This window comes from Anser brachyrhynchus (assembly GCF_964034855.1).
Source record: "Anser brachyrhynchus genome assembly, chromosome: 1".
In the NCBI taxonomy this organism is placed as follows: Eukaryota; Metazoa; Chordata; class Aves; order Anseriformes; family Anatidae; genus Anser; species Anser brachyrhynchus.
In genome coordinates, this window is record NC_137694.1 from 148164724 (window position 1) to 148191978 (window position 27255).

The 27255-nt window shown below is 41.9% G+C and overlaps 1 protein-coding gene across 11 annotated transcripts in view; it reads right to left on the reverse strand.

The window, feature by feature from the left end:
• The window catches only part of MCF2L (MCF.2 cell line derived transforming sequence like), a 161170-nt gene that overhangs the window by 123022 nt on the left and 10893 nt on the right, over positions 1-27255 (reverse strand). For 2 of the 11 annotated variants that reach the window (XM_080577100.1, XM_080577099.1), the window contains exon 1: positions 6668-7365. The exons of 5 other annotated variants lie outside the window; for them this stretch is intronic. In XM_080577100.1, the coding sequence (XP_080433226.1) occupies positions 6668-6746 (79 nt within the window). In that variant the 5' untranslated portion in view covers positions 6747-7365. Of the gene's footprint in view, positions 1-6667; positions 7396-15587; positions 15684-17398; positions 17624-18323; positions 18479-27255 lie in introns of those variants that run through there. 4 more of the 11 variants (XM_080577103.1, XM_080577095.1, XM_080577113.1 and 1 more) reach the window with 4 other exon arrangements.

Sequence of the window (27255 nt, forward strand, 5' to 3'; positions counted from 1 at the left end):
AGGCAGGAGTTGAAAGAAAAGGAAGATACATTTCTGGTTCAGCAAGAATCGAGAACTACAAAAGCACCAGGACAGCGACTTCCAGGTGCACATTTCCCACCTGCTACACAACGTGGTGAAGGCAGAGAGACTTTTAATAAGACTGGTGCTTAGCAAAAGCCCCCAGTAACAATGGGGGATGAATTTTATGACCCTGAAGTCACAGCCCCACAGAGTGGCTATTCTGAACCCCTCCCCAAGTACCCATTTGCCCCGATTATTGATTTTAAGAAGTCAGCCTGTTGCCAGACAGCATCACATTCCTACATCAACAGAACCAACCAGTATCAGGCTGCATTGCACTCTATATGCTTGTCACAACTTGAGCAACACACTCAGTCTACCATTGCATTTTCAAAGCAACTTAACTGCCTGACACCCCTTCACACCAGCTTCTCCAAAGCTCGAACATGCTCAGCCTTGATGTGAAGCTACAAATGTTTGGGGATAGCTATCACAAGGCTTCTCCATTTCAGCTTCTTCTCATGCTGAAAATCCCAGCCAGTTCTGTCTTCCATGGGACAAAGTTAAATGGCTTGAGCTATGCAGCATGGATAGCTGGAGAATTTAAAGTGAGGTCAAAATAGCTAACACGGTATTGCAGGCTTACCAAGAGACAAGCAAGTAATTGATCCCTGTAAAAGCATCCAAGATCACACTCCTCCTGTCTGAAATGAAAGCGAATCTGGCTGATATTTAATAGGACAAGACAAGAAAAACCAAGAAACAAAATTAAAGTGGCTGTGCTGGACATTACGGAACAGCAGGCTGAAACTTCCAGCCCTGTTTCAGATACCTGAAAATCTTAAGAAGCCATCGGTCTGATGCAGAAACAACACAACTGCAAGTCTCTTCCGTAGCTCACTCGACGTGTTTCATTAAGGGAAAAGGAGACTGACTCAAACACCTCCTGCTCCTGGGCTTTGCTCTACACGTCAGCTTAGGACAAACAATACCTTGAAAACAATGCAGCCTTGTTATGTATCGCACCTCTTCCCCGCGCTACTGTTCCTTTCCTGCAGAAATTCCTCGTTATTTGATATGCATGAGGTAATCTCTCGGCTTGGCTCTCTCAAGTTGGACGCGTGGTAGGCAGCTGTGCCAGGCTGTTGTGCCAAGAAGGTACTTTGAGTCACCAGGATCATAAAAAACACATCAAAGTAACAGTTTTTTTCTTCTCCAAATCACAAAATACAGAAGTTCAGGCAGGGCTTTCCCAGCTCTGCATGCCAGAAGTCCGTATGCTGAACAGGAGACTGACAATAACGCGTCCTGCAATCCTCTGAAGAACTACTCCATGTGTGCCAACACTTCCTGTTTAATGCTTTAATGTTTAATGCAAAATTGCCCCTGATCTCTGTTTGTCTGTTGAACGTTTTCCTACTTTCACTGTTGAATACAGAAAACTGTCAGGTAGCTTTAATCATGTGTTTCTGAGAATAAAAGCATTTTCTTTGATAAACTGGCTGATAATGTTACCACATAATGTGGTGTGAGCACTGTAGTGCTGTTACTAGGACAAGAGGGAATGGCCTCGAGTTGCACCAGGGAGGTTCAGGTTGGAAATGGGGAGACATTTCTTCTCAGAAAGAGCAGTCAGACACTGGGACGGGTTGCCCAGGGAGGTGGTGGAGTCACCGTCCCTGGGGGTGTTCAAGGAGAGGTTGGACGTGGTGCTTAGGGACATGGTTTAGTGGGTGACATTGGTGGTAGGGGGGTGGTTGGACCAGGTGATCTTGGAGGGCTCTTCCAACCCTAATGGTTCTGTGCTTCTGTGGTTCTATGGTTCAGATTTCAGTTTTCCTACTATAATTCAGTCACTGCACTTCAAATGAGTGAAAGACTAGGGTAAATTATATGAAAAGAGAAGTCGTCATTGTTGACAAACAGCCCTCAAAAGTCCACATGGATATAAAGTCCAGTAAGCATTTTTTATTTTTTGTTGTATGTTAAAAAAAAATCCTATTGAGTATCCCTTTTGGAGATGTAATTTTTAAGAGACACTAATTTGGCTACAAAATAAAACTTATTCAACCTTAACGCTGATCAAAACATTTTTCCTCAGATTACCCGAAGGCAGTTCTGTTTAATGAAGCAGAAGACTGCTGCCAGCTCTGACCCCTACTCCCACCAGCTCCACTGGTCTGCTATTTCAGGGTAAAATAAAGATTTTGATTTAGGCCAGAATATAGTAAGAAACATATGCAATGTGGGTATACAGAGAAGCCCTCACATTAGCACATGTACACACAAAACATGAGCAATCCTCTCTCGATTGCTTAATTGGGTCTGTTCAAGCTCCCACCTTTAGTCTTGAAATTGTAAATAACATGATTGGAAGAGCATGCCTGCTCTACACCCTCTGGCCTGGGAAACTGGAGGCATCTTTCATGCCAAAGCCCAACGTGGGCACAGGAGAGGCGAAACAAAGGCCAGCAAGCTCGCACCAGGCAGAGGCACACCTGCTGCCACCAAATGTCACCTGGGTGCAGCAGATGCTGCAGATCTCGGGGCTCTCAGCTGGATCTCTGCAACTCCACCAGCCACGCAGAAATCTTATGAAGCTGCCAAACAGTAATTTGGTGCTCCTCAGACTCAGATCTGTCCAATTGCCAAATCAACCCGAGTGCTCTGCCACACGCAGAAAGATTTGTTTAGATTCCCTAACTGGGAAATCAGGTGAACTGAGAGCAGATGCCAGAAAAGTAAGGAAGAGCAAGCATGCTTGTGATAGCTACTCCATCTCCCCTCCGCGTTCCCTTTCCTCCAGCACAAACAACAAAATAATTGCTTGCCCCTCACCAGGGGCAGCAATGGCAGGAGCCGCAGAAGCCCCTGGAGCCTGCACTGAGATGCAGGCTGAGACCTCGCTAACATACACTATTTAGCACAAGGGGAGGACGTTGAGGACAGTAGGAATGGAGAGGACAGCAGAACAGGTCCTTTCAGCTGCCCATACCTTTGCAACATGCCTGAGGGTGTCCCCATCGCTCCCTGCACAAACCAACTCTTTCCAGTGATGTTCGGCACGTTTTCATTTAGCAAGGTGGTGTGCCAGTCCTCTCCTCCTACATCTCTTCATAATTTTTCAAGACAGGTGAGCCCGCCTTCAAAACTCAAAAGAAGAGAAAGCCGGGGAAATGAAGTGTAAAGTTTTGGCCCAAGCTGTGAGTACAACAGAAAGTCTAGAGCTACTGGCAGCTGACTGAAGCTGACATGTCTAAGCCATGCTACCTGCGCTTAAAATACTAGCACTGCATACATATTTCCTAAGGAACCGCACATATATTTATCTTCCTTGATGTGCAGATGTTTCTTCTTTTTACAGAGTGCTCCAGTTTTGTTGAAGGAGAGGAAACAGATGGTAGCTGTAACAATGGCACCTTTCCAAGGTGGAAAGAAACCGTTCATGGGGTGACCACAGGCCTAGGGCTGGGACTCCCAGATCTGCGTTGCATGGCTTGCATGAACCAGGTGTCCCTGTCACTGAAAGGTGTCCAACCTCAGTGCTGACACAAAATGTGAGCAGTGACTGGAAAAGCTGGTGCCTAAAGCAGTTTCTTCATTAGCTGGTGCCTCATCAGTCCAAGCAAATAGAGCCCTCAGCAGATAGCCCACATCACACGGTCATACAGCCAACACACAGGGTCCCAGATCAGAACTGTTTGTCATCTGCGCCTTCAGCCCTCCAAAGCACGGGCCCACCGGAGGGGAAGTTCTGCCCTTAAACAGCAATGTGTGGGATAGAGTCTAACTTAACACAGCAACAGCTGAACAGGAGGAAGAAAAGCAAGATCTATGGCCAATTTTGGCTTTGGAGGATAAGGTGAAGGTGAGCAAACTGAGACGTAATCAGGAAAAGCTGACAAAAAGCCATTCAGATTTGTAAAATGTTGCCAAGAAAGGTACTGTGGGATCCTGCGAGAGGCCCACACGGCCATGAGGGAGCAAGGAGCGTTACCGGGGGGCTGGGAATGTGACTGAATCAGAGTTTAGGCAGAGCTGAAGCAGGAGGACTCCTGAGGAAAGCGCTGGTGTGGTCATGTCGGATGAGAAGCCCAGAAAGGCCGTGTCAGAGACAGATGGACATGTGGGACTTGCTAGGGGGGCTAGAAGCCAGAGGCAGAGGCTGGTGTGGTGAAAAGGAACAAAGAGCAAAAGATTATGGGCTGCAACCCAGACTTACCATACCTAACGTTAGACACCCAGGGTTAGGAGCTGAGCTGCTCCAGGCCTCCCCCAGCTGAGGGACAGATGTGGGCACCTCAGCAGCTGGATGGACTTGCCTCTTGAACATGCCCCCTTCTGGCCTTTCACCATGCCCAGCCTTTAGGGGATCTCCTCTTCTGCCTGACCTGCCTCAGATGTCTAAAACCACCTGGGGTAAATCGGAGCCTGCCTCCCTGGGGCAGTGCTCAGAGAAACAAGTGAAGGAAGAGGAATAGGTTTTGTCCTCTGGTCCTAAAAAAGAGAAAATCCATTGATGCCTGAAGGTGAATAGTCGAGCTATGGGGCACGGGGGAACCTCTGCATTTCAATTGCTCGTGAGCTAGTGAAAAATGGGCTTGGATAAAACCTGCAGTGATCATGGGCTGTGAAGGAAATCTCTCTGCTTACAAAGGGTTTCTGAGTCAACAGAAAGACAGCTGTGAAGCCAGAGAGCAGACAATTTAACCCAAGGACAGCGTGTAGTGCAAGAAAAGGAGATAGCGCCAGAGAAACAGTCTGAGGAACCTGAAAGGAACAACAACAAAGCAAAGCAAAACCAAACAAAGAAATAAAGAGACAGGAAAACTGAAACCGAGCTAACTATAAATAAAACCACTGGCTGTAGAAAAGAGGTGAGAGGTGCCTTTGGCTAGGGAACACCCACACAGGGATTAGACAGAGGGAGAGAGAGAAGTGGGAGGATAAGAACCAGCTAAACCACACAAACACGAAACTGGCAGTAAAAATAACAGCTGCTTTTTTGGAAAAAATACACAAGCTTAGCAAGCTAAAGACCAGCCCACAGTCAGAGCCTGCTGGCAAGTGTGAAAATAGCACTCAGTAGCGCTGGTGGCTCACATGAAGGTCACGGCGCTCATACATTTGCACAGGGCGGCGATGGGCGCTGTCAGCAGCAAGCCAGAGACCCCTGCCATGCCGGCGGCTCACTGCACTTCAGTTCCGGAATAAGGGCTCCTGTATCACTGTCCAGGGCTGTCACACCTTATGACCATTTATCTTACCCCAGGAAAGCAACAGCAACGATGTTAAGGGAGTGAAAATATACTGCGAGAGTTATTAAAATAAACTGCAAAAGACAGTGTGCCCCAGCAAGTATCAGACAGGCTTTCTTTTTACTTACCCACTCAGAAAATCAAAACAGGCAATAAAGCAAATATCCAAGTATTTAATAAGGATATGTTTGGAACACAGGAAGATTATTAGGGAAAAAGTGCATAGACAGAGAAAGAAAAAGAAAATAGCGTGTATGGTGACTGTTATTTGTAATTTAATGCTTGTTCTCATCAGATCAAGTTTTGCTTTTCCTCCCAAAAATGTTACTAAGAAGGTAAAACACCTGCTTCTCCTGCCCAGGAACACTGATGCAGCTAATCTGTCCATTCCACATTTGTCATTTAATCTCTCTCTTCACTGGACTACAGCATCAGCCATTTTGCCAATGATCTGTTTGTAACACACGGAAATTGCTGAAAAAGCCAAAAAAGTCTATCTTAGTAAACAATGGCTGAGGGAAATGAGAAGAAAAATTCCAAGTTTTGATACTGCAGAGAATAATACCTTGAATGCTTTGTATCAGCAAACCATCAGTTTGCTTCAGATGACAAGAAGATGTAAGACTTCCGACATCTGTCAGCAGATTACGAATAAAGGGCAAAAGCAGTTTCAAAGGATGCCAAAACCACATCTCTTCTCTTTCCAGGTAACTTTTTATTCTGAAACGTTTACATTTCTGCATGAGCAATAGTCAGGAAAACACTCCCAGATCTAATCACAGATCACCGTATTGTACACTGCTGCTCAGTTCTAGTTTTGAACACACAAACATTCACATTTTCAAGAAAATCTCTCAGAAATCACCATAATCTTTTTACAGAGCTAAAAAGACTTTCTAGCAGATCTGCTGCAATTTTTAATCCACTCAGATGTAAACCTAAATTTACTATGATTATTCTATACAACTCTTCGTTCTCATGAAAGTACAATCTAGATTCACCTAAAATCCTGGCTGTGGTGCCTTACAGTTAGCTGGGCTTTTCGTTGCTCCATGTTAGACTCGTTTCACTAGACAAATCTGTAATTCCCCCCACTTCTTAGCTCCAGCTGAGTCAGAGAGAAAAAAGGAATTGAGATCCACTTAGAGTATTTGACTGGGCTAGCAGCTACCCGAAACTATTCCAGAGGACCTTTTAAAGCTAGCCTCATGAATATCTAAGCACTAGAAATGCTAATTAGTGTCAAAATAAACAAAAGTTTAACCCCGCAACAAAACATTTTCCTTCCTATTAATGCGAACATGCATACAGAATGCTAGTCAGATTACCAGGATTTTCCGTAAATCCTATAAAATCACTAACACCATCAAGGCAACACATTATTTAAGACCAGCAGCTCCTCCTACCAGTGCACTGGGAAACCGCATTTAGTCTTTGCATCAGTTCTTCCAGGGCCATTTCTTCAGTGTGCAGCCAGCATCTCATTCTCTGACGGAACAAAAAGAATCCACAGCAAACATGTTCCCCCTGGTTCAAGAATGAAGGAGAAGGGAAAAAAAAAAAAAAGCAAGGCAGCACTACAGCAGTGCTCCGCAGCCCTGCATTTCAATGACTCCCCACAGCTCCCCGTCAGCGCACAGGAGGCAGCAGGCTGCACCCTCGCTGCCTGGGTGAGGTGGGTGCTGCCAGCAGGACCGCTTGAAACTTCTCTCCCCTCCTCTGTGCAGGGATTTGCCCGCAGCGAGCCCTCAAACTGAGGGATTAATGCGAGGCATCGATGAGACGCTGGCTCGCTCGGCGCTGCCAGCCTGCTGCAAGCGCTGGGAAGGTCTGCGCTGCATCAGCAGCACGGTTAGGAAACAGCGAGCGGTGACGGCTTGCACGAAGCCCTGTCCTCATCCCTATGTGAGCATCAGGCTCCTCGTTACCTTCTTGTCGGTTTGCTGCAGGCAAGTTGCTGTGGAGGAAAAGCGCTCTCACTGACAATGTCAAGGCTGTTCTGCCTGCACAGCGCCTTCACGCTCTGCTTGAAGGGCTCGTTTTGGGGGGCTGAGGGCTCCGACTTTCCTTTAAACGCTGAATTAATCGCAACCATCTTCCGGACTGTTCAGACGAGCTTGACTGCTTAAATGCTGAGCCACTGCGGTCACTGTAACTGCATTTCGAAAAAAGTGGTGTTTTTTTTTTTTTTTTTGCCACCTGAGGCACTTAAACCCCTCGGGTTTTCACTTCTGGATCCATGGAGCCCACGAGGCATATGGGGCAAACACGAAAGAACTACACAAGTTAGCTAGGAAAAACAAGCCCGTGAGCCTATACATTCCCACTGGCTCTATGGGGTATATTTTAGGGATAAAGAGAACTTTTAGGGATATTAAAAGTCTGGAAGATTGAGACCCAGTACTGCTCCTTGCAACTGATTTTCAGTGCTTTTATACAGCCTGTTGTGCACGTTTCAAACAACGAAGCTTTTAACACTTCCCTTTGTCAACACTTCCCATCTCAATGCCTACTAAATCTCATTATTGTCGTGGTTTTGTTGATGTTCAGCTTAATTTTCCCACTATTGTCATCAACCTATGGGATTTAGCTATGTCCTCTTGTATTTTAGCCATTAAATAAAAAACATTATCTATGGCTAAAAGAAAAAAGGATGTTTTCCTGCACAATTGAACGGATTGTGTTGTGCTGTTTGTGACAAAAGTTCTTTTCTACAAATTATGTACAGCAGGCAAAAAGTAGCAGTCCTTTCTGGGAAAATGTATGGATGGCTATGGAGACTTGTTCATAACTCTCAATGATAAAACTAAGGAGGGGATGCACTTAAAGTGTTTTTTGGAAAGGTCACCTCAACCTATTCAGGCTTCTTCTGTCAATATAAATAACTTATATCATATTTAGACATTCATTTATAAGTCCCACATCATTTCCACACCAAGTATGACAGGCCTACAACACCTCCATGTATTATAAATGATTAAAGTATATTAATAGAAATGAAAATAAAGCTTCAATCAAGCTTTTGCACAACAAAGTCTTACCACAGAAATACACCATCTGTAAGGATTCAGTAAGCAAAAAGTGTTGTGTTTATCTGACTGCTGCCTAAGACAGCATTTTTGCAAAGGAAAAAAAAAGTGACCAATAGCAAAACCATGATAATCAGGTCAGCTTCTACTCACTCAGGTGGTCAGCTAAGAGCAAAGGCACTAGAGAAAGGGCACAGATCCACGGGTGTGTACGGAGATCTGAGGTTTGTTTGGAAACAAAGGCTGTGGGATGGAGTGCCACATCCAAAGCCACCACCCTCTAGTGTGAGGAGCCAGCTTCAGTAACCTTGCTCTGCGTTGTTAACGTGTAATCACGTAATGAGTTTTGCCTGAGCAACAGATAGCTGCAATAACATACCTAGAGATTTCTCTGTCAACTTTGCTTTGATCTCCACCGTATTATTTGTCGATGAATTTCAACATCTAATGACGAGCTGTGTGAAAAACTGCGTTTGTTTAAACTACCTTCCTGAAATTTTTCTGGGTGCCCCAGTTTGCCTTTTGTGTGAAGCAGTGGAAAAAAAAAAAAAAGAGGAAAAAAAAAAACCACCACAGGAAATAAACACTTGCTATTCACTTTCCCAAGCCATTCATGACTATACAGACTTCCACTGTAGGTGATATTATGTGCCCTCCAACTGCCTTATTTCCAGACAGAAAATTTCCTGCACTAATTAGTTCCTGTTTGTACAAAAGCAATTCCATACCTCTGGCCGCCTTTGCCACGCTTCTCCATACCCCGATTCTACCGCAACAAAGTGAACAAAACGGGACACGGTACTCAAGAGGCCATCACAGCATGGATTACACAGTGACATAAAGATTTTGTTGTTCTCCGCTCCCCTCTCAGCGCCTCGCAACGTGCTGTTTGCCTTTCCGACCAACACCGAGTGCCGACTGAGCTGCTGCTGTTTGCAGGGAACTGCCCACAATGAGCCCAGATATCTCGCTGAGGGTAACAGTTAACCCAGGGAATATTGTTCTCTCTTCCCATGTGCATGATTTGTACAATTAAATTTCGCCCACTGTACCGCTCGCTCACTTAGCATCACCAATTGAATTTGCATTCACCAATTGCATTGAATTCTATTTTTAAGAACTTCTTATGTCTGCAAATTTGGTCTTTCTATGCTTTGTTTCCATTCCCAGCTCACTTACGAATATGTTGAATAGCTGAAGCTCCTGCAAAAATCCCTGCTTTACTCCATCTGTAACTCCTCTCCACCCACAGCAAACCGAACTCCTAAAGCAACCCCGCTTCTTGCTTTTCAATCAATTACTGACTGATCCACAGGAGGGCTTCTATTTTAACCCGGTGGAGCTCAGTTTCTTTAAGAGCCTGATGGCAGCTTCAGTGAAAGACAGACCATTTAAAGAACACAACCTACAAGAAATTCAAACACATTCAGTTCTCCCTACCACTTTGCATGGGCCCTACCCCACCACTTGCTGCAAAGAGCACATGTAGAGCACACGGATAGTTACGCCTACCCAGCTAACCCCTCTGATACACATCCCATGCTGCTTTCCAGCCGTAGCATGCGGTCAGCATCAGGCCAGCAAAGCAGCTGCACCTCATCCTGCACCCAACACCGTGTGCCACGAAACGTAGAAGCGCAGAAGGTGGAAGCACCGAAGCTAGGGGCACCCACATCGCTGCAGTCGTGAGCCACTTACCTACGCCGGACTCTGGCACAGCAGGACGAGCCCCACTGAACGTGGCTGGCATAGCCCAGATCCTCACAGGTCCTGCAAAGAACTTCCACGTAAACCCAACACACAAGAGCAATACCAATCCCTCGCCTTAAATAAAAGGGGGGAAAAAGAGGAAACAGGACAGTCGATATGAGGGATCCAAATAGAAAATGCATTTTTAACATTTCAGCCTCTTTTTGGCACCACTTCTTCCTTCATGAAGCAAAGGGATTTTTCCCTTTTATTTTTCTGAATGACTGAGTTCTCTTGGTAATCAGCCCAGTTAGGCTTTATTATGTAAAGCATCTGGGATTTGAAACTGGGATTCATAAGCAGAGATGGCAGCATTCAGTTTTTGGCAACACCTCGCTCTTCCACAAGGACAAAATTGTTCCTAGATTCACAATCTGAAGGAATACAGAGAACTTTGCTTTGTACAAGTCATTGCCCTGCAAATACATGCAGGAAAGAAAAAAAGTGAAAGTTTTCTCTTAAAAACTTGACACTCCAGCATTCACATAAAGCTAGAGTGTGGGCCAGGTTCATGCAGGAACATGGAATAAAGAAGCCTTCAGACGTGCAGGAACATTTAATAGAGGTACTGCACAAAAATTATGCCCTGTTTACTAATGCATGAATTTACTGAATCCCTATGATTCTCAGTGTCAGATCATCCTTTATTTTATTTTCCTTAGAGACGGTAGGTGCCGTACAGAGAAGAACAGAATCACAGAATCATTAAGGTCGGAAAAGCCATCCAGGATCACCTGCTCCAACCATCTCCCTACCACCACCGTCACCCACTAAGCCATGTCCCCAGGCACCACATCCAACCTTTCCTTAAACACCCCCAGGGACGGTGACTCCACCACCTCTCTGGGCAACCCGTTCTGTTCCCCATTCAGATGCTCCTTCCCCATTCAGCCCAATATTCCTCCCAGTATTTTCAGTCCCTAAATGGTTTTCTTTCTCCCTTATCAGCCGCAATCTAGCCTCTCCTTAAAAAACATCAAGATTAGTTCGTGAGGCTTAGCTTACACAGTAATTCTTCCATAATTCATTTCCCGCATACCCTGTATTTCAGTTTTACATGTGGAGCAGCATTCCTCATACTCCTGTAAAGTTTTATAATTTGCTCTTCTGCATGAATGAACTCAAACCTATTGACAAGATCAAAGGCTTCAATACTTCCTAGTGTAACAGGGTTATGTCCTGTCTTTTTTTTTTTTTTTTCCCTAGCCTCCCTTGCTTTTAGGGAGCAAATGAATGAAATGTCATTTGTACATCTTCTGTGTTTCTATGGTATGTCAAGTTTCCCAGTAGCCACTCCATTTGGTTATGTTCTTCATCCTCCTCTTTTTCCACACTGGATTAAGCTATCAGTGTAGATATAATGGGCTTGAAAGAGTTTATTTAGTGTAACACCCCCCCTCTACCCATGCTTAGCACAGAGCTGGAGCAGCTCTCTATCTCCTCCAACCTGAGGAGCTAAACTACTCCAACATACAAGCAGCTGCACTCCTCTAAAACCAGGCATGGCAATGAACCATGTCGCCTTTTAGTTAGTGTAATGCCAAGAAAGGCCCTACCTTTCTACATTTATCGACATGTATTTAGAGACGAGGGATGCGTTTTCTGTAGGAGGTAAGGAAGACCAAAGACAGGAAGCACATAGGTGAATGGGGAAAGAACTTGCTGCATACAGAATGTGGAAAGAAATGAAATATCGTTATGTTGCTTTCCTCCTCAGGACAATTCCATGGGTATGTATAGTTAAAGGAAAGGCCACACAAGGGAAATTGTATTCCAACCCCTAAAAAAACCAATAAAATGAAACGATGGTACTTCAAACATAGACAAAAAAAGTGTAAATAAAGGAACTCTGGTTTAAAAAAGCAAGCAAATATTGAAAGGTACTGAGAGAATTAAATAAGTAATAGAATTAGGATGCAGAGATGCCACAGTCACATTTTACCTCAGAGTTAGTATTTCATATTTACATGCAGAAATGAAATCAATCCAGAAGACACTCTTCTGTCACGCTGGAGGAAATACAGGCTGAGGAGTCATAAAATTAATTTCTACTGAAGAAAATCCTTCCAATATTTGTTTAAAGCTCAAGGATTTTGAGGACTCCTAAAAAGTATTAGACTTAAATCTTCAAATCCTTTTTTTTTTTGTGTGTGTGTGTGTGTGTGTTTGTTCAGATTTGGAGTATTAGGAAAAGTTCAAATCTTACTACGTGCCCCAGTTTGTAAAATCACTCTTTCAAACGAGCTGGCCACGCACATACAAGTTCATTAGCTCTGCCATTCAAGAGGCAGGGCTGATTTAAAACATTCTCAGCATATGACGGTAATGAGATGTGATAGTGATCTGTCACTTATAATTGCTAATTTCACATACAGTCAGTAATCTAAAAGGTATTCAGAAGAAAAAAAAGTAGGATATTTCCAGGACCATTCAATTTGATTGCACAGAACAAAACTGAAGAGCTTCCCCCCGAGGAACAGGCTGACAAGTTGTGTCACAGAGAAAGGACAGAGTAGAAAGATGTCAGCTTTAATTCTGAACTTCCTTTATTAATGGGACCTATCTTAAACTTTTACTGCCTTTACTCCACTTCCACGTCTTTAAAAATGTAGCATTCACTGGAGGTTATAGTCACAGAAAGCTCTTCCCTTTTCAGAATAGCAAAGCACCTAAGACACAAGAAAATCCAGTTTGTGAGTGGTTTGACTGATCTCAGGCACCAGTCCTACCTTCTGTTCTGGCCTGAGTGCCAGTCTCTCTCCTGGACTGCACCCCGAGCACCGCTAAAGGTCTTGGCTTCGTCTTGATGCAGAACAGGAAAATTGTAATAGTCTCAAAAAGCATTCAGGAACAGGTAAATAATTTCCAACAACCCCAGGGGTTGCAGCTGTAGAGGCCAAGCCCTGCACAAGACTCGCTGATCATTTACCCTCACCCCGGTTCCTTCAATGGTTCCTTTGTGGCTTTTACAACAGAGCTTGTGAACTTGTCTGCGTTCGTCTCCTTAACAAGCTAATGTCACAGCCGATTTTATTGCATGCAGTCTTCAGTAAATAAAATAGCATTACAAGGGGGGTTCAGGCTAGACATTTGGAAAATTTCTTTACTGTGAGAGGGGTCAAACCTCGGAACAGGCTTCCTGGAGAGGTGGTTGATGCCCAATGCCTGTCAGTGTTCAACAGGCATTTGGACAGTGTCCTCAATAACATGCCTTAACTTCTGGTTAGCACTGAATTGGTCGATCACTTGGACTCAGTCTTTGTAGGTCCCTTCGTACTGATCTGTTCTGTTCTTAGTCTGGTCATTGGCGTAGGCAGATGCTTAATGTAGGAAAGAAAGAATGGGTCAGATCTCCTCAGAAGTGGCAAGAGATTCCAGGTAGGAAAAAAAAATGCCTCTAAAGAAAGGCTTTTGCAATTACTACTTTTTCATATCTTGACACGCAAAAAAATCACTATTTCTAGTTCACAATGATTTGTCTTCATACTTAGCATATGAAATAATGAATATTTTCAGGTCCCATAATTTTTTCTATTTGACAGATGTCACAGAAGATGCTACTTCCCAAACCAGGCAAATTAAACTGGTCTTCCCTGGGAGCTGATCTGCACTATACATTGTGAGACAGGAAGACTACTCTTCAATTTATTTCTCTGCTTTCATTACAGTAAAGCTGTCAGAAAGGAAAATGCCTAAGCTTCTTTACATTGTAAGCCACATCCAAACCACACTGTCATGTTTTCTACTTGAAACAAAGATCAAACTTCTGCTTTGATGGGCTCCTGACAGTATTGCTGTTAGTTTTCCTTAAGGACCATGGTTCTGAATAGTTACTGCTTTTGAAAGAGAAATGTTTCAGAGCCAGAGTATGACATCTTCTCTCAGGTAAGCATACATGTGTAAAATTCTGTATTATTTCGATTACATGCTGCTATTGCTTTTTACCCCCACACACCTTAAAGCTATCTCCAATCCATAACAAACATTGTTTTTTCAGTGACAAGCTTAATGCAATGCTCTTTTATTTTCATTTACTTTGTCTTTAAAATGCAGTAAAAATGTGCTTTGACAAAATATTTACTACATGTAAGAGCTTGCATGGGCTACAGTTTCAATCATTTTTAAGCTTTATAAGGTCTGGATAACTGGAAAAAATATCTTTTGAGTTGAGTTGATCATAATTGTAATCAAGAGCTAGCTACATAAATCCACAAAGATTAAGACAGAGGGACTGGCTCTCAGAGGGACTCATATTCAAAGCACAGTACACAATTTCTTGCTCCAGCTTGGTTCCTCCAGCTCATCAGGCATGCTTGCTTCTATGCTGTCAAGTCAGCTGCACAGTTGCTGGTAATTAATAACCTCCACGATGCACCAACTGGTACACGAAAATATTTTAAACACTGGTATTCTTAATAGCTGTTTAATCACACTGTTCTTAGTTGTCTGTTAAGTCATGTCACGTTTTAAGAGACTTAGAGCTTGAAATGAGATTTCCACAAAATTTCAGGTTCTGTGTTCGCAGTATTTCTCAAGTTCTACAAGTCTTCTTTTTGCAAAGTTTTGCTGTCAGAGCTCTTTATCAGACCAGTTTCAACACGCTGAAAATGACTTGATCCTTCAGCTTTCAAGCTCACCAACATAGAGCCTCAGCAGAGCATCTGTGCAGTCATGTCATGTACTTCTAATGCAGTTTACCCGCCTGTGTTTACTCATCAGATATAGCTACTACATCACGATTTAGCTGTAATATTTAACAGAGTTTCCTCAAACACTCCTAGCTGAATGCATACTGAGACAGACTCACAGAACTTGGATATCTCAATTCAAAGGGCTTGTCTATATTGGTGGTTTTGATCCGATTCCAGTCAGGTGTTATTTACAATATAAAAAATTTACAACCTCATGAAAAATTCAGAGTCCACAAAAATTTCCAAGGAAGTAAAGGAAAAATACACAAAGGTGTCAGGCAAAAAAGAAAGCATCGCACACTGTTTCATTGTACACAGCCACATATTTGTCATTACAGTGCTTTAGTATGATTTTTGTCACGGTGTTAGGCCTAGAAGAGATTTCAAGGAAATAAAGAATTATTGTACTCTATTTCCCTTTACAAGACAGCAAATATATGATGGACCAATCTCCAGTCATGTTCCTGTACACTTTGTGGCAATGCCTGGATCTCTGAATGGGAACATTTTGATCCTCTTCACCATTCCCACCCGCATATGCAAGAGGAAGAGCATTTTCAGAGATGAATATTGCCAATAAATCAGTAGAGGCTAGGATTACAAAACGTAATTTAAAAGCTGTGATCGCAACAGGCAGTGTGTAGAGGAGGCTTGAGGATGCCAGATAGGATGCACTGGAAGGCAACATTTGAAAATTGAGCTATGCCACACCAACAGGCACAAAAGGAAAAAAAAAAAAAGTCTCTAGTCTCCCTAGAGACTGATCTGCATTAGCATTATTCTAAAAGCCATTACTTCCTTCACGACCTTGACAGACCCTTTAAAGAAACTGAGTAAGGCATTAATGAAATAGTCACCTTGGCATCCGTGGTTATTAGCACAGCTGGACCTGCCATTACTAGGAGCACCTGCTAAAACGGTAAAAATTGACAAGTAACTTTGGTTGGAATGCTCTGCTGGGTAAAAATAAAAGAAATGCATAAAAATAAATAACCTATCAAATAACGCTTGCAATGACGTTATCAAATACATTAGTCAGATATTCTTTAACTATCCAAAACCTCTGCATAACACAATGTTACCAGTAAAAACTGTTATCTCATTTCATCTTTCTAAATATCCAATTTCTCCTTGCTGCCACGTGCATGTGCGAGTGGGACATCTGGTAGAGTCATTAGCTGCGGTGCGGTAAGGGAGCGCAGACAAAAAGCTCTCAAAAAGTAGCAATAGTTATGATACGGTTCAACTTTTATTTTCCTGCTTTCATGGGATTAGGTAGTGTTGTTCAAGGAACTGCACTATTTGCTTTACAACAGAGTCAATATTTTTATATTAGTTTTTGAGGTTTTTAATTGTGTAGTGACAATAAGGAGGGGAAGCACAGTATGCAGAGAAGAGATCACGGGTAACAGATGACATAATTCTACTCTCCTTCTGTCACTGTCCTTCCTCTCCTCTTGCCATTTGCAAAATAGGGCATTTAAAACTAAGGACTAGTTTCTTATGGAAAAGACAGTGTATCTGCCTGCTCTCCCCACATCCCCAGTCCTCCAATAAGCTAAATCTGTATACAGAGCACACTGTACTCTGTATTCTACTGCAATATTACTAACCTAGAGCACCCAAAGCAAATAGTAATAAAAGAAAATAGTAATAAAAGAAAATCCATGGAAACTTCCCTTCAAGTCCCTTATAGAGAAAGATTTGTTTAAATAGATCCACCTCAGCCAAGACAGGCAACGTTATCTGTGGGGGACAGAAAGCACAGGAAGGTCTCAGAAATGAGGATTGATAAATACTCATGAGTAAAATCCTAAATGCAAAGGACCTAATGACTAAGTTTAGTCCTTATAATTTCACATGGACAGCTACCTCCTTTTAGAGAGAAAAATGAGTTCATGAAACAGTTTAAAGACAATTTGAGAAAGCGATCCCACTATGGAATCACTGCCAGATGTCTCTGTAATATTTGCCAAGCTATAGCCAACATTTTGTCAACATGGGTTAAAATTGCTTTTCTATACAGCACAGCCTTCTCAGTGCTGTAGGATATTTTTTCAATATATATGGGAAACCATTTTACTAACAGAAAGATAGTCACAAGTGTGACTTCTATCTCATGTACTTGCGACCCAGTTACTCACATGAACTATGTTAAAGATACCTGTCAAAAACAATCTAATACTCATTTAGTGCTTGCTTAACATAACGTCTCTTTCATAAAAGACAATAATGCAAATAAAAGTCTTAAATTCTTCCTGATATAAACGCACAAACCACACTGTTGCACAGATTTGGTTTTGGCTTGAACTGTTGAAGCTAATCATAAACACCACTAAAACATCCTAATGCAATATATGAAATCATACCCCTACCACAGCCAGAACAAAAATACTCTTCTGTGAGAACACATATATGTATCCCACATTGAATGTATTAAATAAACTACAAACAAAATCAATGTCCTGCCAAAATCCTATTATGAGGCAAATGTACTAGCAATTACTTTCAGCAGCTCTCTGATCTCCAAAAACAGCTAAGATTGCAATACGCAAAAAATAGCATTGAGCTTAAATTACAAGACTTTAAAAATAAGTGTGCAGAAAAGTAGATGCTGTAAAATATATACATATAAACACTGCCCATGTTTACTTTTGTAAATACCAACCTTTGTTGTTCTGTCCGAAATCCAAAGCATGCAGCACATCTCCTTTGATCACGTGTTTTATGTGAGAACAGCACAAATGACACAGCTTTTGAGAAACAAACGTAGTAAAAACGTCCAAGTGTGCATGTCAAACTCTTCTCAAATGCAGTAAAATTGACAGATTTAGTGCAGTGCACTTAGCTTTTGCAGTGAATCTGTTTCCAAGGAAACCAATAGCTGCAGATGCTTTCCCATGTCATTGCAAAAGAAAATTCAGCAGCGAGATTAGTTGCTTACTCACAATTTTACTCACACATTTATTCTAATCAATAACAAACTATTCCCCAAACTCTGTCAGAAGACCAGACTGAATGTTAAAAAAAATAAAAATAAATTAAAAAAAGCTTTCCCTACACATAATCTTTGTTGCTAAAAACAGCATGCTACCTTTAAACATTTCCCTCTTATCCTCTTTTAGTCTCCCAAAGGGACCAGCCTCCCCTGCTTTGTGTCCCTCAATAAAAGCATGCAAAAAACACCCTGTATCACGGGTTTTCATCCTAAAAAGTGCTCCAATGACTTGGCAATACCCCAGCTTCCAAGGGACAAATGCTGGCCTGAAGAGGCTGCAGGAATGCCTATTCTTACTGTAATGGAATAGCTTTGCAAAATTGTACCATGCTATAGAGATATCACCATGACTGACATGATTCAGGCTTCTTATAATGAGTACAAAATATAAATATTTATTAAAACCATAACAGGGATGCAGGCTAGAAAATCACTTTCCAGTACAGGACATTAAACCTGTAATTGTGTTACATGTAATGGTTACTTCTCATTTAAACAGCAAATTCCCAAGCTGGCATATGTAAATGCAAAAACCTATACACACTGCATTTCTTTTTTTTAATTAAACCTCTTTTGTCTGTATGAAGTACCATACCTCCTCTTTCAGTGATTCAACAGCAACATCTACTGGACACCAAGGGGCAAGATTCAATTTACGTAAAGAGATTAAGGGGCTGGGCACAGAAGCAGAAAATATTTACAGCATCTCTCTCTATGTACTTTTGCATCGCAGTCACTGCAGAACGTGAGCTGAAAAGAACAGAAGCTTTAAGTATGCATTCACTCTACGTTCACCCTTCCAAAAAGAAAACAAATCCAACAAAAAGATAGATTAATAAAACAGCAGTGACTTATTGTCATTTGGAGACCAGATATTTTTATTATATATTCTAGGAATATTAGATACACTGGACTAACAACTATTGACAGGAATTTTGCCAGTAGAAATACTCAAACAATTTCCAAGCTCATGCAGTGAATGTTATTATACTCCTTTTTGCTCTTTCAGTCTGTTTTCCCTCTTTGTTAAACAATTAGCAGATTAAAAAATATCAGCAGTAACTAATAGCCAGCCAGGTCAGACCAAATGAAAGTTCTTCAAAACAGTACAGGGAACAAGACGATCTTATTTGAACCTATAAAAGGCTAAGGACAGGGAACCCAAAGGATTTTGACCTTACGATGCCCAGCATTGGCCTTCCACCATGGCATCCACAGGTCAGAGCCAGGTGTCTAAATTCCCTAAGTGGATCACAAGAAGATTTGAGGCCTTGTGAGAGGGATACGCAACAACCTAAATTTCTAGCAAGCTACATCTAAGTAAGCCAAAGACAATGACCAAGGGCTCAACTTCATCCCTCCTTCTGCCCCACTGCAGAGTCCAGCGTTTCATCTGCCTGTTAACAGGCACACGGCCAGACTAGGGTTCACATTCACAGTCCTCGCCTGGCTTCATACAGCTACACAAATCCTTCTCCTTTTCCCATGCAATCAGATGAGAAGAGGATCCCTACTCCAAGCACTGATCATGCTTCACGTCTCAAGCAATTATTTATTAGATGTATAAATACTCCTGGAAGCAGAGAGCACAACCTAGTGCAGCGAAAGCCAATCCAGCATCCCTGCTGGAGCCCTCCCAGTTGGTAAAACAGGAGAATAACCCACCTGCTCCCTCCGGGACCAGGCCTGGCTGCATGCATATGGCCCATTCTGATACCTTCCAGAATCTCATTTACAGCCTTCTTATGTAAATACGTTTCGTAGCAGTGAAAAGGGCAGGCACAGCCAACTTCTGTGAAATTAAATATGCTGGAGCGCACAATATGCTACACCATACTGTTGTTCAGAGCTGGAACTGCGCAAGAGTAGACCAATGGAACAGTAAATTTCTACAAAATACATTACAAAGTGTTCTAAAATGAGAGGTGTTTCTCAAAATAAGCAATAACAGGGAGAAGAAAAATAGTTAAACAACATCCTTAACATGTGCAATGGGGCATTTCTGCAGAATTTTTCCCCACTCCTCTGACTTTAAGCCCTGCTCATGTGGAAAAGGAAACTTTCAGGATTTTTTGTGGGAAGAAAAAACTCTGTGTATACACTGCTAGTGAAGAGTTTTTCGGGCTGCATTAAGAGAGCTGATTCTGCTTCTAGGCCCACTAGCTGTGGTCCACTTAGATTTTTTGGCAAGCCCAAGCAGCACTATAAAGGTCCCTAATACCTTCTCTGCACACACATGATCTCATGTATATATCCACACGCCTTACTGGAAAGAGCAGCTGCTGGGAAGACTGCCTAGCTTTTCAAGGACCCATTCCCCACCTCCCAGAAACCTCAGCAGAAATGATACCGATGTGATTTCTCTGGGAGCTTCACCTTTTGGGCTGCTCTCCTTGGCAGCAGTTAATCCCAGGCATCTTACTTTCCACTGCTGCTTTCCCAAAAGGAAACTGAGTCAATCCATCATCTTCAGTGTAGCCGTTCGCACCAAGTTGATGGTTGGATAGAAGTCACACACGCAGCAGGGCTCCCCTTGCTCCACACATGTAGTAATTAGCAGAAGTACATTTCCCCAGATAAGCCTTTGCAAAACAGGGCACACCAATTTGACAGCTGTGAGTTTACACTGACCGACTCCAGATGCAAAATCAGTTTTCCTTACTCCCTCCACATATGTTGTTTAGTAACAGTCAATGGAAAATATATTTAACTGTTCAACAATCGGTTTAGATGATGTTTGAAGATTAAAAGCAATAATCTAACCATGTGCAACAAATAATTTTAAAGAATCACAATTTTTCTAATGTATCTTATGATCAACAAACAGGCTTAAGCAGATCTGATAAGCTGAGCTGAGAAAATAAAGCTGTGCATTAAGTAACTTAAATTGCAAGCCCAAATTAAATAAACTCTCTTTAGCCCCTAGCAATTAAAACAAACGCTGTATCTTTTAGCTTTAGGTTTCCCTTTGACAGCTGGCTGTTTAACCAATTTTAGTCAACTCTAAACCAGCATAATTTTCAACAGCCAAGAAACGTGGCCGTAGCAGCATGCAGCTAGGCTGCAGTTTGTACCTGGGAATAATGAACAAAAGGAGCTCCCTGATAGCTGTATATTTTCAACAGTAGGAAGGTTTCTACCTACATTGCTTTTTGGACATAAACACTTGTGGTAGTCACAACAAAATGCAAGAATAGACTTGAAAAAAACATAGTTTATCTCATTACTTTCCAGTATTTCTATTATCAAACCACTCTCCTATGCAGAGACAGTTTGACTTTTTAAACACGCGATGAGTGTGCAGTAAGTACAGCAAATCTGAGTATCTGTTTCATCATCTGTGTGAAATAGCCCTGAGAAATTCCCCAGAGCCAGAGGCAGCAAGTGAACCCAAAATCTAATCTGGGTATTGCCCAGAACAGAGGCAAAGCAATTCATTTCCATAATAAATGGTCCAGCTGGAAGCCAGTTGATCAATATAACCCACCGCTTTTTACCCTAAGGATGTATTGGTGATGCTGAGAGAAAATAAGGCAGCACAAGAAAACTCGTAGCTTGGAGGGTTTCTGCTGCACCTATGTAAGTCCTAGGGTAAACATTCACAACCTCATCTTCATGGCCTTAGGAGCGAGGGCCAAACCCAGCACACAGCCTGCTGCTGTGGAAGCAGGGAAAGCACTTTAAACTTGCCACGTGACTGCTCTTCAGTACGCAGGAGGCACATCTCCAAGCATGTCTAAGGTCATGCATTACCCTGTCAGAAGGGTGAGTCAGTTTCTACAACAGAATTTAGTTTTGCTTGGTTTGGATATTGTAATAAAGCAGCTTTATGCAGACATCCACTGCCTACAGATGCAGAAAAATGGGATTTACAGAAAGCCCACGCAGGTTAGATGCATAACCCCTGCTGAATTTCAATTACACTTCTGCTTAGCCACTTTTCCAATTTCTTTGGAGCCACCTGAGGCAACAAAAGCACAAAGGTACTTATGTCAGGGACTAAACAGAATTGACAAAGCTTTCTTACTTTGGTGTCATCAATTATTTAATATTTCTTCTTGCATGGAGAATATCTAAAAAGTGAAGCATGATTTAAATCAAAAGAGAAAGTTTAATTACATACAGAGGTATCACAAAAGCTATTAATTTCAATGAGAAATTAAACATTACTGCTTCATCTTCAGAGTAAATGGCAAGACATCTATAACTATATAACATTAAAATATAGAAATGCAAGAAAGTTGTATTAGTTTTTACTAGTTAAATATTGCTAGAGAATAATTTCATACCTCACTACTCAACATAAAAATACTTTCACTTGAGAAAACTCCAAATTTAGAAAGTAGAAGGAAGTGCAACAATGCTGCGTACAGTACTTGGAAAAACTCCTAAAATCCTTCCCAGCTCTGGGAAATTCAAAGAAAAAATAAAGATGCTTTCATGCCTTCACTATGGCTGCAGATGGTACAACAGGTTCCTGAAGATTATCTTAGTGGCCTGGCCAAAAAAGAAAAAAAAAAAAAAGAAAAAAAAAGGAGAGAAGATGACTTGCAGTTAATAAGGGCTCAGAGTAATTTCAGGCAACACTGTTTACCACCAATTTCATTGTTACTTAAAAAGCTGCATTCTTTCTCTGTTAATTTATGGAATATCCATACAGGCAAGAAAGCAAACAGCATTTGGAGTGTTGGGATCGATGGTTTCAGGCTCTTTGGGAGAAATAGGCAGAGAAGGAGGAGATGGGGTAGCCCTGGATGTTAGGGATTGCTTTGACTGCATGGAGCTGGGCAAAGGTGATGAAAGGGTCGAGTGTCTCTAGGTAAGTCAGGGGAAGGGACAGTAACGCAGACTTTACGTTGGGATCCTCTTACAGGCCACCCAACCAGGATGAAGAGGTAGGTAAAATATTCTATAAGCAATTAGAAGTTGCATGACCGCTAGCCCTTGTTCTCATGGGGGACTTCAACTTCCCCGATGTCTGCTGGAAATACAACACAGCAGAGAGCACACAGTCTGAGATTCCTGGAGCGTGTGGAGGATAACTTCCTGACACAGTTGGTGACAGAGCCAACTAGGGAAGGTGCCCTACTTGACCTGTTGTTTACAAATGAGGAAGGACTTGTGGGCGATGTGATGGTTGGAGGCCAGGCAGGATTCATTCACGGGTACTGTAGTCGCTGGCAGAAGTGCAGGCCAAGCCGCTTTTAATAGTTTATCAGCAGATCCGGCTAACCAGGGAGAGCCCAGTTGACTGAAGGTTTCAGCCTGGAGAAGAGAAGACTCCGGGGAGACCTTACAGCGGCCTTCCTGTACCTAACAGGGGCCTACAGGAAAGCTGGGGAGGGACTTTGTCAGGTGGTGTAGTGACAGGACAATGGCTAATGGCTTTAAACTAAAAGAGGGTAGATTTAGATTAAACATTAGGAAGAAATTGTTCACCAAGAGGGTGGTGAGGCACTGGCACAGGCTGCCCAGAGAAGCTGTGGCTGCCCCATCCCTGGAGGTGCTCAAGGCCAGGCTGGATGGGGCTTTGGGCAGCCTGGTCTGGTGGGAGGTGTCCCTGCCCATGGCAGGGGGTTGGAACTGGGTGGGCTTTAAGGTCCCTTCCAACCCAAACCCTTCTGTGATTTCATGAATGTGATTCCAATCTACAAGAAGGGCAGGAAGGAGGATCCAGAGAATTACAGGCCTGTCAGTCTGACCTTGACTAACTTGCTGTCCTTCTATGATGAGATGACCCACTCAGTAAATAAAGGAAAGGTTATAGATGTTGTCTACCTGGATTTTAGTAAAGCATTTGACACTGTTTCCCACAGCATTCTCCTGGAAAAACTGGCTGCTCGTGGCTTGGACAGGTGCACTGTTTGCTGGGTGAAGAACTGGCTGGATGGCTGGGCTCAAACTGCCACAGTGAACGGCGTTCAGTCTGGCTGGCATCCATTCACAAGAGGTATTTAAGAGAAGTGTGGATGTGGCACCAAGGGATATGGTTTAGTGATAGGACTCACAAAGTCAGGTTAATGGTTGGACTTTATGATATTAAAGGTCTTTTCCAGCCTAGATGATTCCATGATTCTGCAATGCCATGGAAATTCATCATGTGTGGCATTGAATTATATACGTATATAGGCACACATACATACACACTCTTTCTCTCAAAGTTATTGCTGACATTACAGAAATACCTCCCTGTAGCTCATTTTTCAGCTGGCAATGCCTTTTCACACTAATAGAGTTTTTCTGCACTAACTTCTTGAGCTGAGTGCTGCTAGCTGAACAAGAATTTATTTTAATATATTCCATATTTGCTGTAATTCCCAGGAAAGAAGGAATTACAGTAAGATGCTTAATATTAATTTCATTTAAGAGGCTAGTTAACCTGCACTGCTCAAGACTTAGATGAAAATCCTGACTAGACTCCTGCCGATTTTAATCAAGCTGGCATTTCATTGCTCTATTACTTGTAGCAGAAACACAAAACAGATGAAGTTTACCATGCAAATGTTCTCCTTTTCATGTTCTTAGACAGGTTATTCCAATTAGCTTTGAACACATCTAATTCTGAGGAGTTAAACTATGAATTTGTCAAATTCCTTCAATAGAAATTCAGTTTTAGTGAAAAGCAGCTAATAAACATATACAAACATTTGCTCAGACACGTGTGCTGAATCTGACAGCAGTCCCAGAGTGGTTGGGAAAGGAACGGACCTGTAAAGAGATCTGCTTATAAAACTGAGTTCTGTTGTAAGAAAATAGCCTTGAAAACTAAGAAATATGAACTGTGCACACATAATATATATCTTAATTGGGCGTGCACCTCATATCAAATTACTAGTGCCAAATAGAAAGCTCAACACGGATATACTTGAAAGATCCCAAAGGAAAATCCAGCCAGTCCTTTAGTGCCAACCCACTGCCATCAGGCAGGCAAAGAGAAGTGTAGCGCCAAACACCCTTCTCTGCCAACAGTTAGAGTAATCCCAGTTTTACATTCACCAAAAATAAAAAAGATTCCGAGTTCCCCCTTGAGCATTACATCAGATACCACCAGTGATAGCGATAGCTCCCAGCTCTGTACCGGACCATGTATCCCTAAGTGGCTTGTATATTACAGCTTAGGGACTCCTCATCGGTTTATTTTTAAAGGCAAGAAAGGTCACGGGCTATTTAGCATCTGCGTGGACAGCTTCAGAAGTTTTTAGCACCATCTTTGTTCCACAGAAGACGTACCAATGTTAATCAGATTACACCACGATGTTGTCACTCATGGTAAAAGCAGTCTTTTTGGAGCCGCATATGGAATTCTAAAACAGGAATCTCTGAACGCCTCACAAATTTTGTCTTGACAAATTGTTTTAGTTTATGAAAAAAAAAATCCCACCAACAATACTTGGTATGATATTTATAGCCTCATTATCTACATATACTGGTTAGCTGTATTACTCTAGCTTGTAAGTAATCTGCTGAGAAAGCTTTCTGTTAACGAGTTACTTGAGGTATGGTGTAATGTTTACAACCTTGCAAATTAAAATTCCAATACAATTTCAAGTATGATACAACATCTTGGGCAATGTAAAACAATTCCAAGAATAAAGGATTTTTGCCAATATATTGTATAAATATATGCATATATTGTATTTTCTCCTCAGAAACACAATGATTTAATCCTGTCACTCTTTTAGCCACCATTAGAATCATCTTCTATCTCTTATTTTAGTTAAGACTTTTAAAAGGTTGTATTTGTAGACATTAAGGAATAGAATGGACTTGATTGAAACAGCATTAGCTACTGTTTTTCTGAATAGATTCACTTAACCTGTAACAGTGCCATTAAAATAATGAATGCCTACAGTGTTTCTCTCATACATTACTACCAAAATATTTTATTTATGCAGTTGTGGCTAGCAGCAGTGGGGGAATTAAGGATTTCAGGGTATAACTGGAGTTGCCAGGATGTACAAGTGTTTAAGAGACTGTTTGTTTTGCCTTTTTTTATCCCCCTCCCCTTCTGACACGGGTGATAAGCTATCAGTGGTCTTACTAATGTAACTTGAACAAACTATTCCAGACAGTGATGATCTAACAAGTATATAATTCAAAGATGACCATTTCAGTAATGCCATTCAGTAGGACCGTAAAGGTGTTTATATATGCAAAACAATGCAATTTAAGACTTTGAGATGATACCAAGCATGTTTCTTTCCAAGAGCATGTGAATGTAACAGAGGAGCATTTTGAGTGCCTGTGAATGCGACACCTGATGATTTGTTTTGCAGCACAATTACAATTGTTAGAATTGGCATATCACATATTCACCTATCTTTTCAGCTGCGTTTTAATTTCTCATAAAAATCTTAATAATCATTTTAAATGGCAAAAAATACATCCATTTAATAATTTAAAATGTTTAGAAAATATTTTTTACTTACTGAGTATGTCTTCTCAGATAAGTTTGGATCAAAGAAACTTCAGATTTCAGGATCAGCAACCACCTGTATACCTGATTCTTCAAAACCTGGGCAGTCATGATAATCCCCGTTTTTGTAAAATCTTTGTTTGTAGCACCCTCGTTTCTGTTTGTTACAACAACAGCAGTTATGGTTCCTAAGACATTACACTAGAAAAATTTTTGTAACACAAATACTGTAAGGTTCCCCCTGCTTTACAATTGCTTTAGCATCATGGCAGGAGGTTAAAAAAAAGTGTGAAAAAAATCACACTCCAAATAAATCTGAACTGAAGAAAAAGCAAACAAGCAAGCAAGCAAACAAAAAGGGTGACAACTGTTTCAAGGAGAACATCTTCAGAGGAGAATAGCTCCAAGCAAAAAAATGTTGATATGTTAACACGCCTCCAAGCACAACGCTCCTGAAGTCCTGTACTGACCAGGTAGAACAACAGAACAGGCACAGAGAAGTGATAGATGTATCGGATATATATATATATATATATTTTTTAATGATTCATGATTGTCTTCCACAACTGCATCCTTTCTCCATGCTCTTTCTATTTTCCAGCCCCTTCCAAAGAGAAGAATGAGAATGATGTCTTACACAAATTGCATCGAGGCAATAGCACACACAACTCAGTTGGACGCTGTCATTCAGATTGGGTACCAGGGAAAGGTTCTGCACCCAGAGGGTGGTCGGGCACTGGGACAGGCTCCCCAGGGCAGTGGTCACGGCACCGAGCCTGACGAAGTTCAAGGAGTGTTTGGACAATGCTCTCAGACATTGGGTCTGATTTTTGGGGTGGTCCTGTGTGGAGCCAGGAGCTGGACTCGATGATCCTTGTGGATCCCTTCCAACTCAGGATATTCTAGGATTCTGTGCTTCCATCTCGGTTATGCTCTGCTTCAAGCTGCGTTTTGCATGTTCCCTCAGCTATTGTTTTCAAGCTAGGCTTTTAAGCCTTACAAGATGCAAAATGTTCTCCAGCAAAAATGTGTAAACTCCCAGACACAAGGAAGACCTGATCTTAATTATAACTTCTAGAAAACCATTGCAGTAAAAATATTGCTATTAATA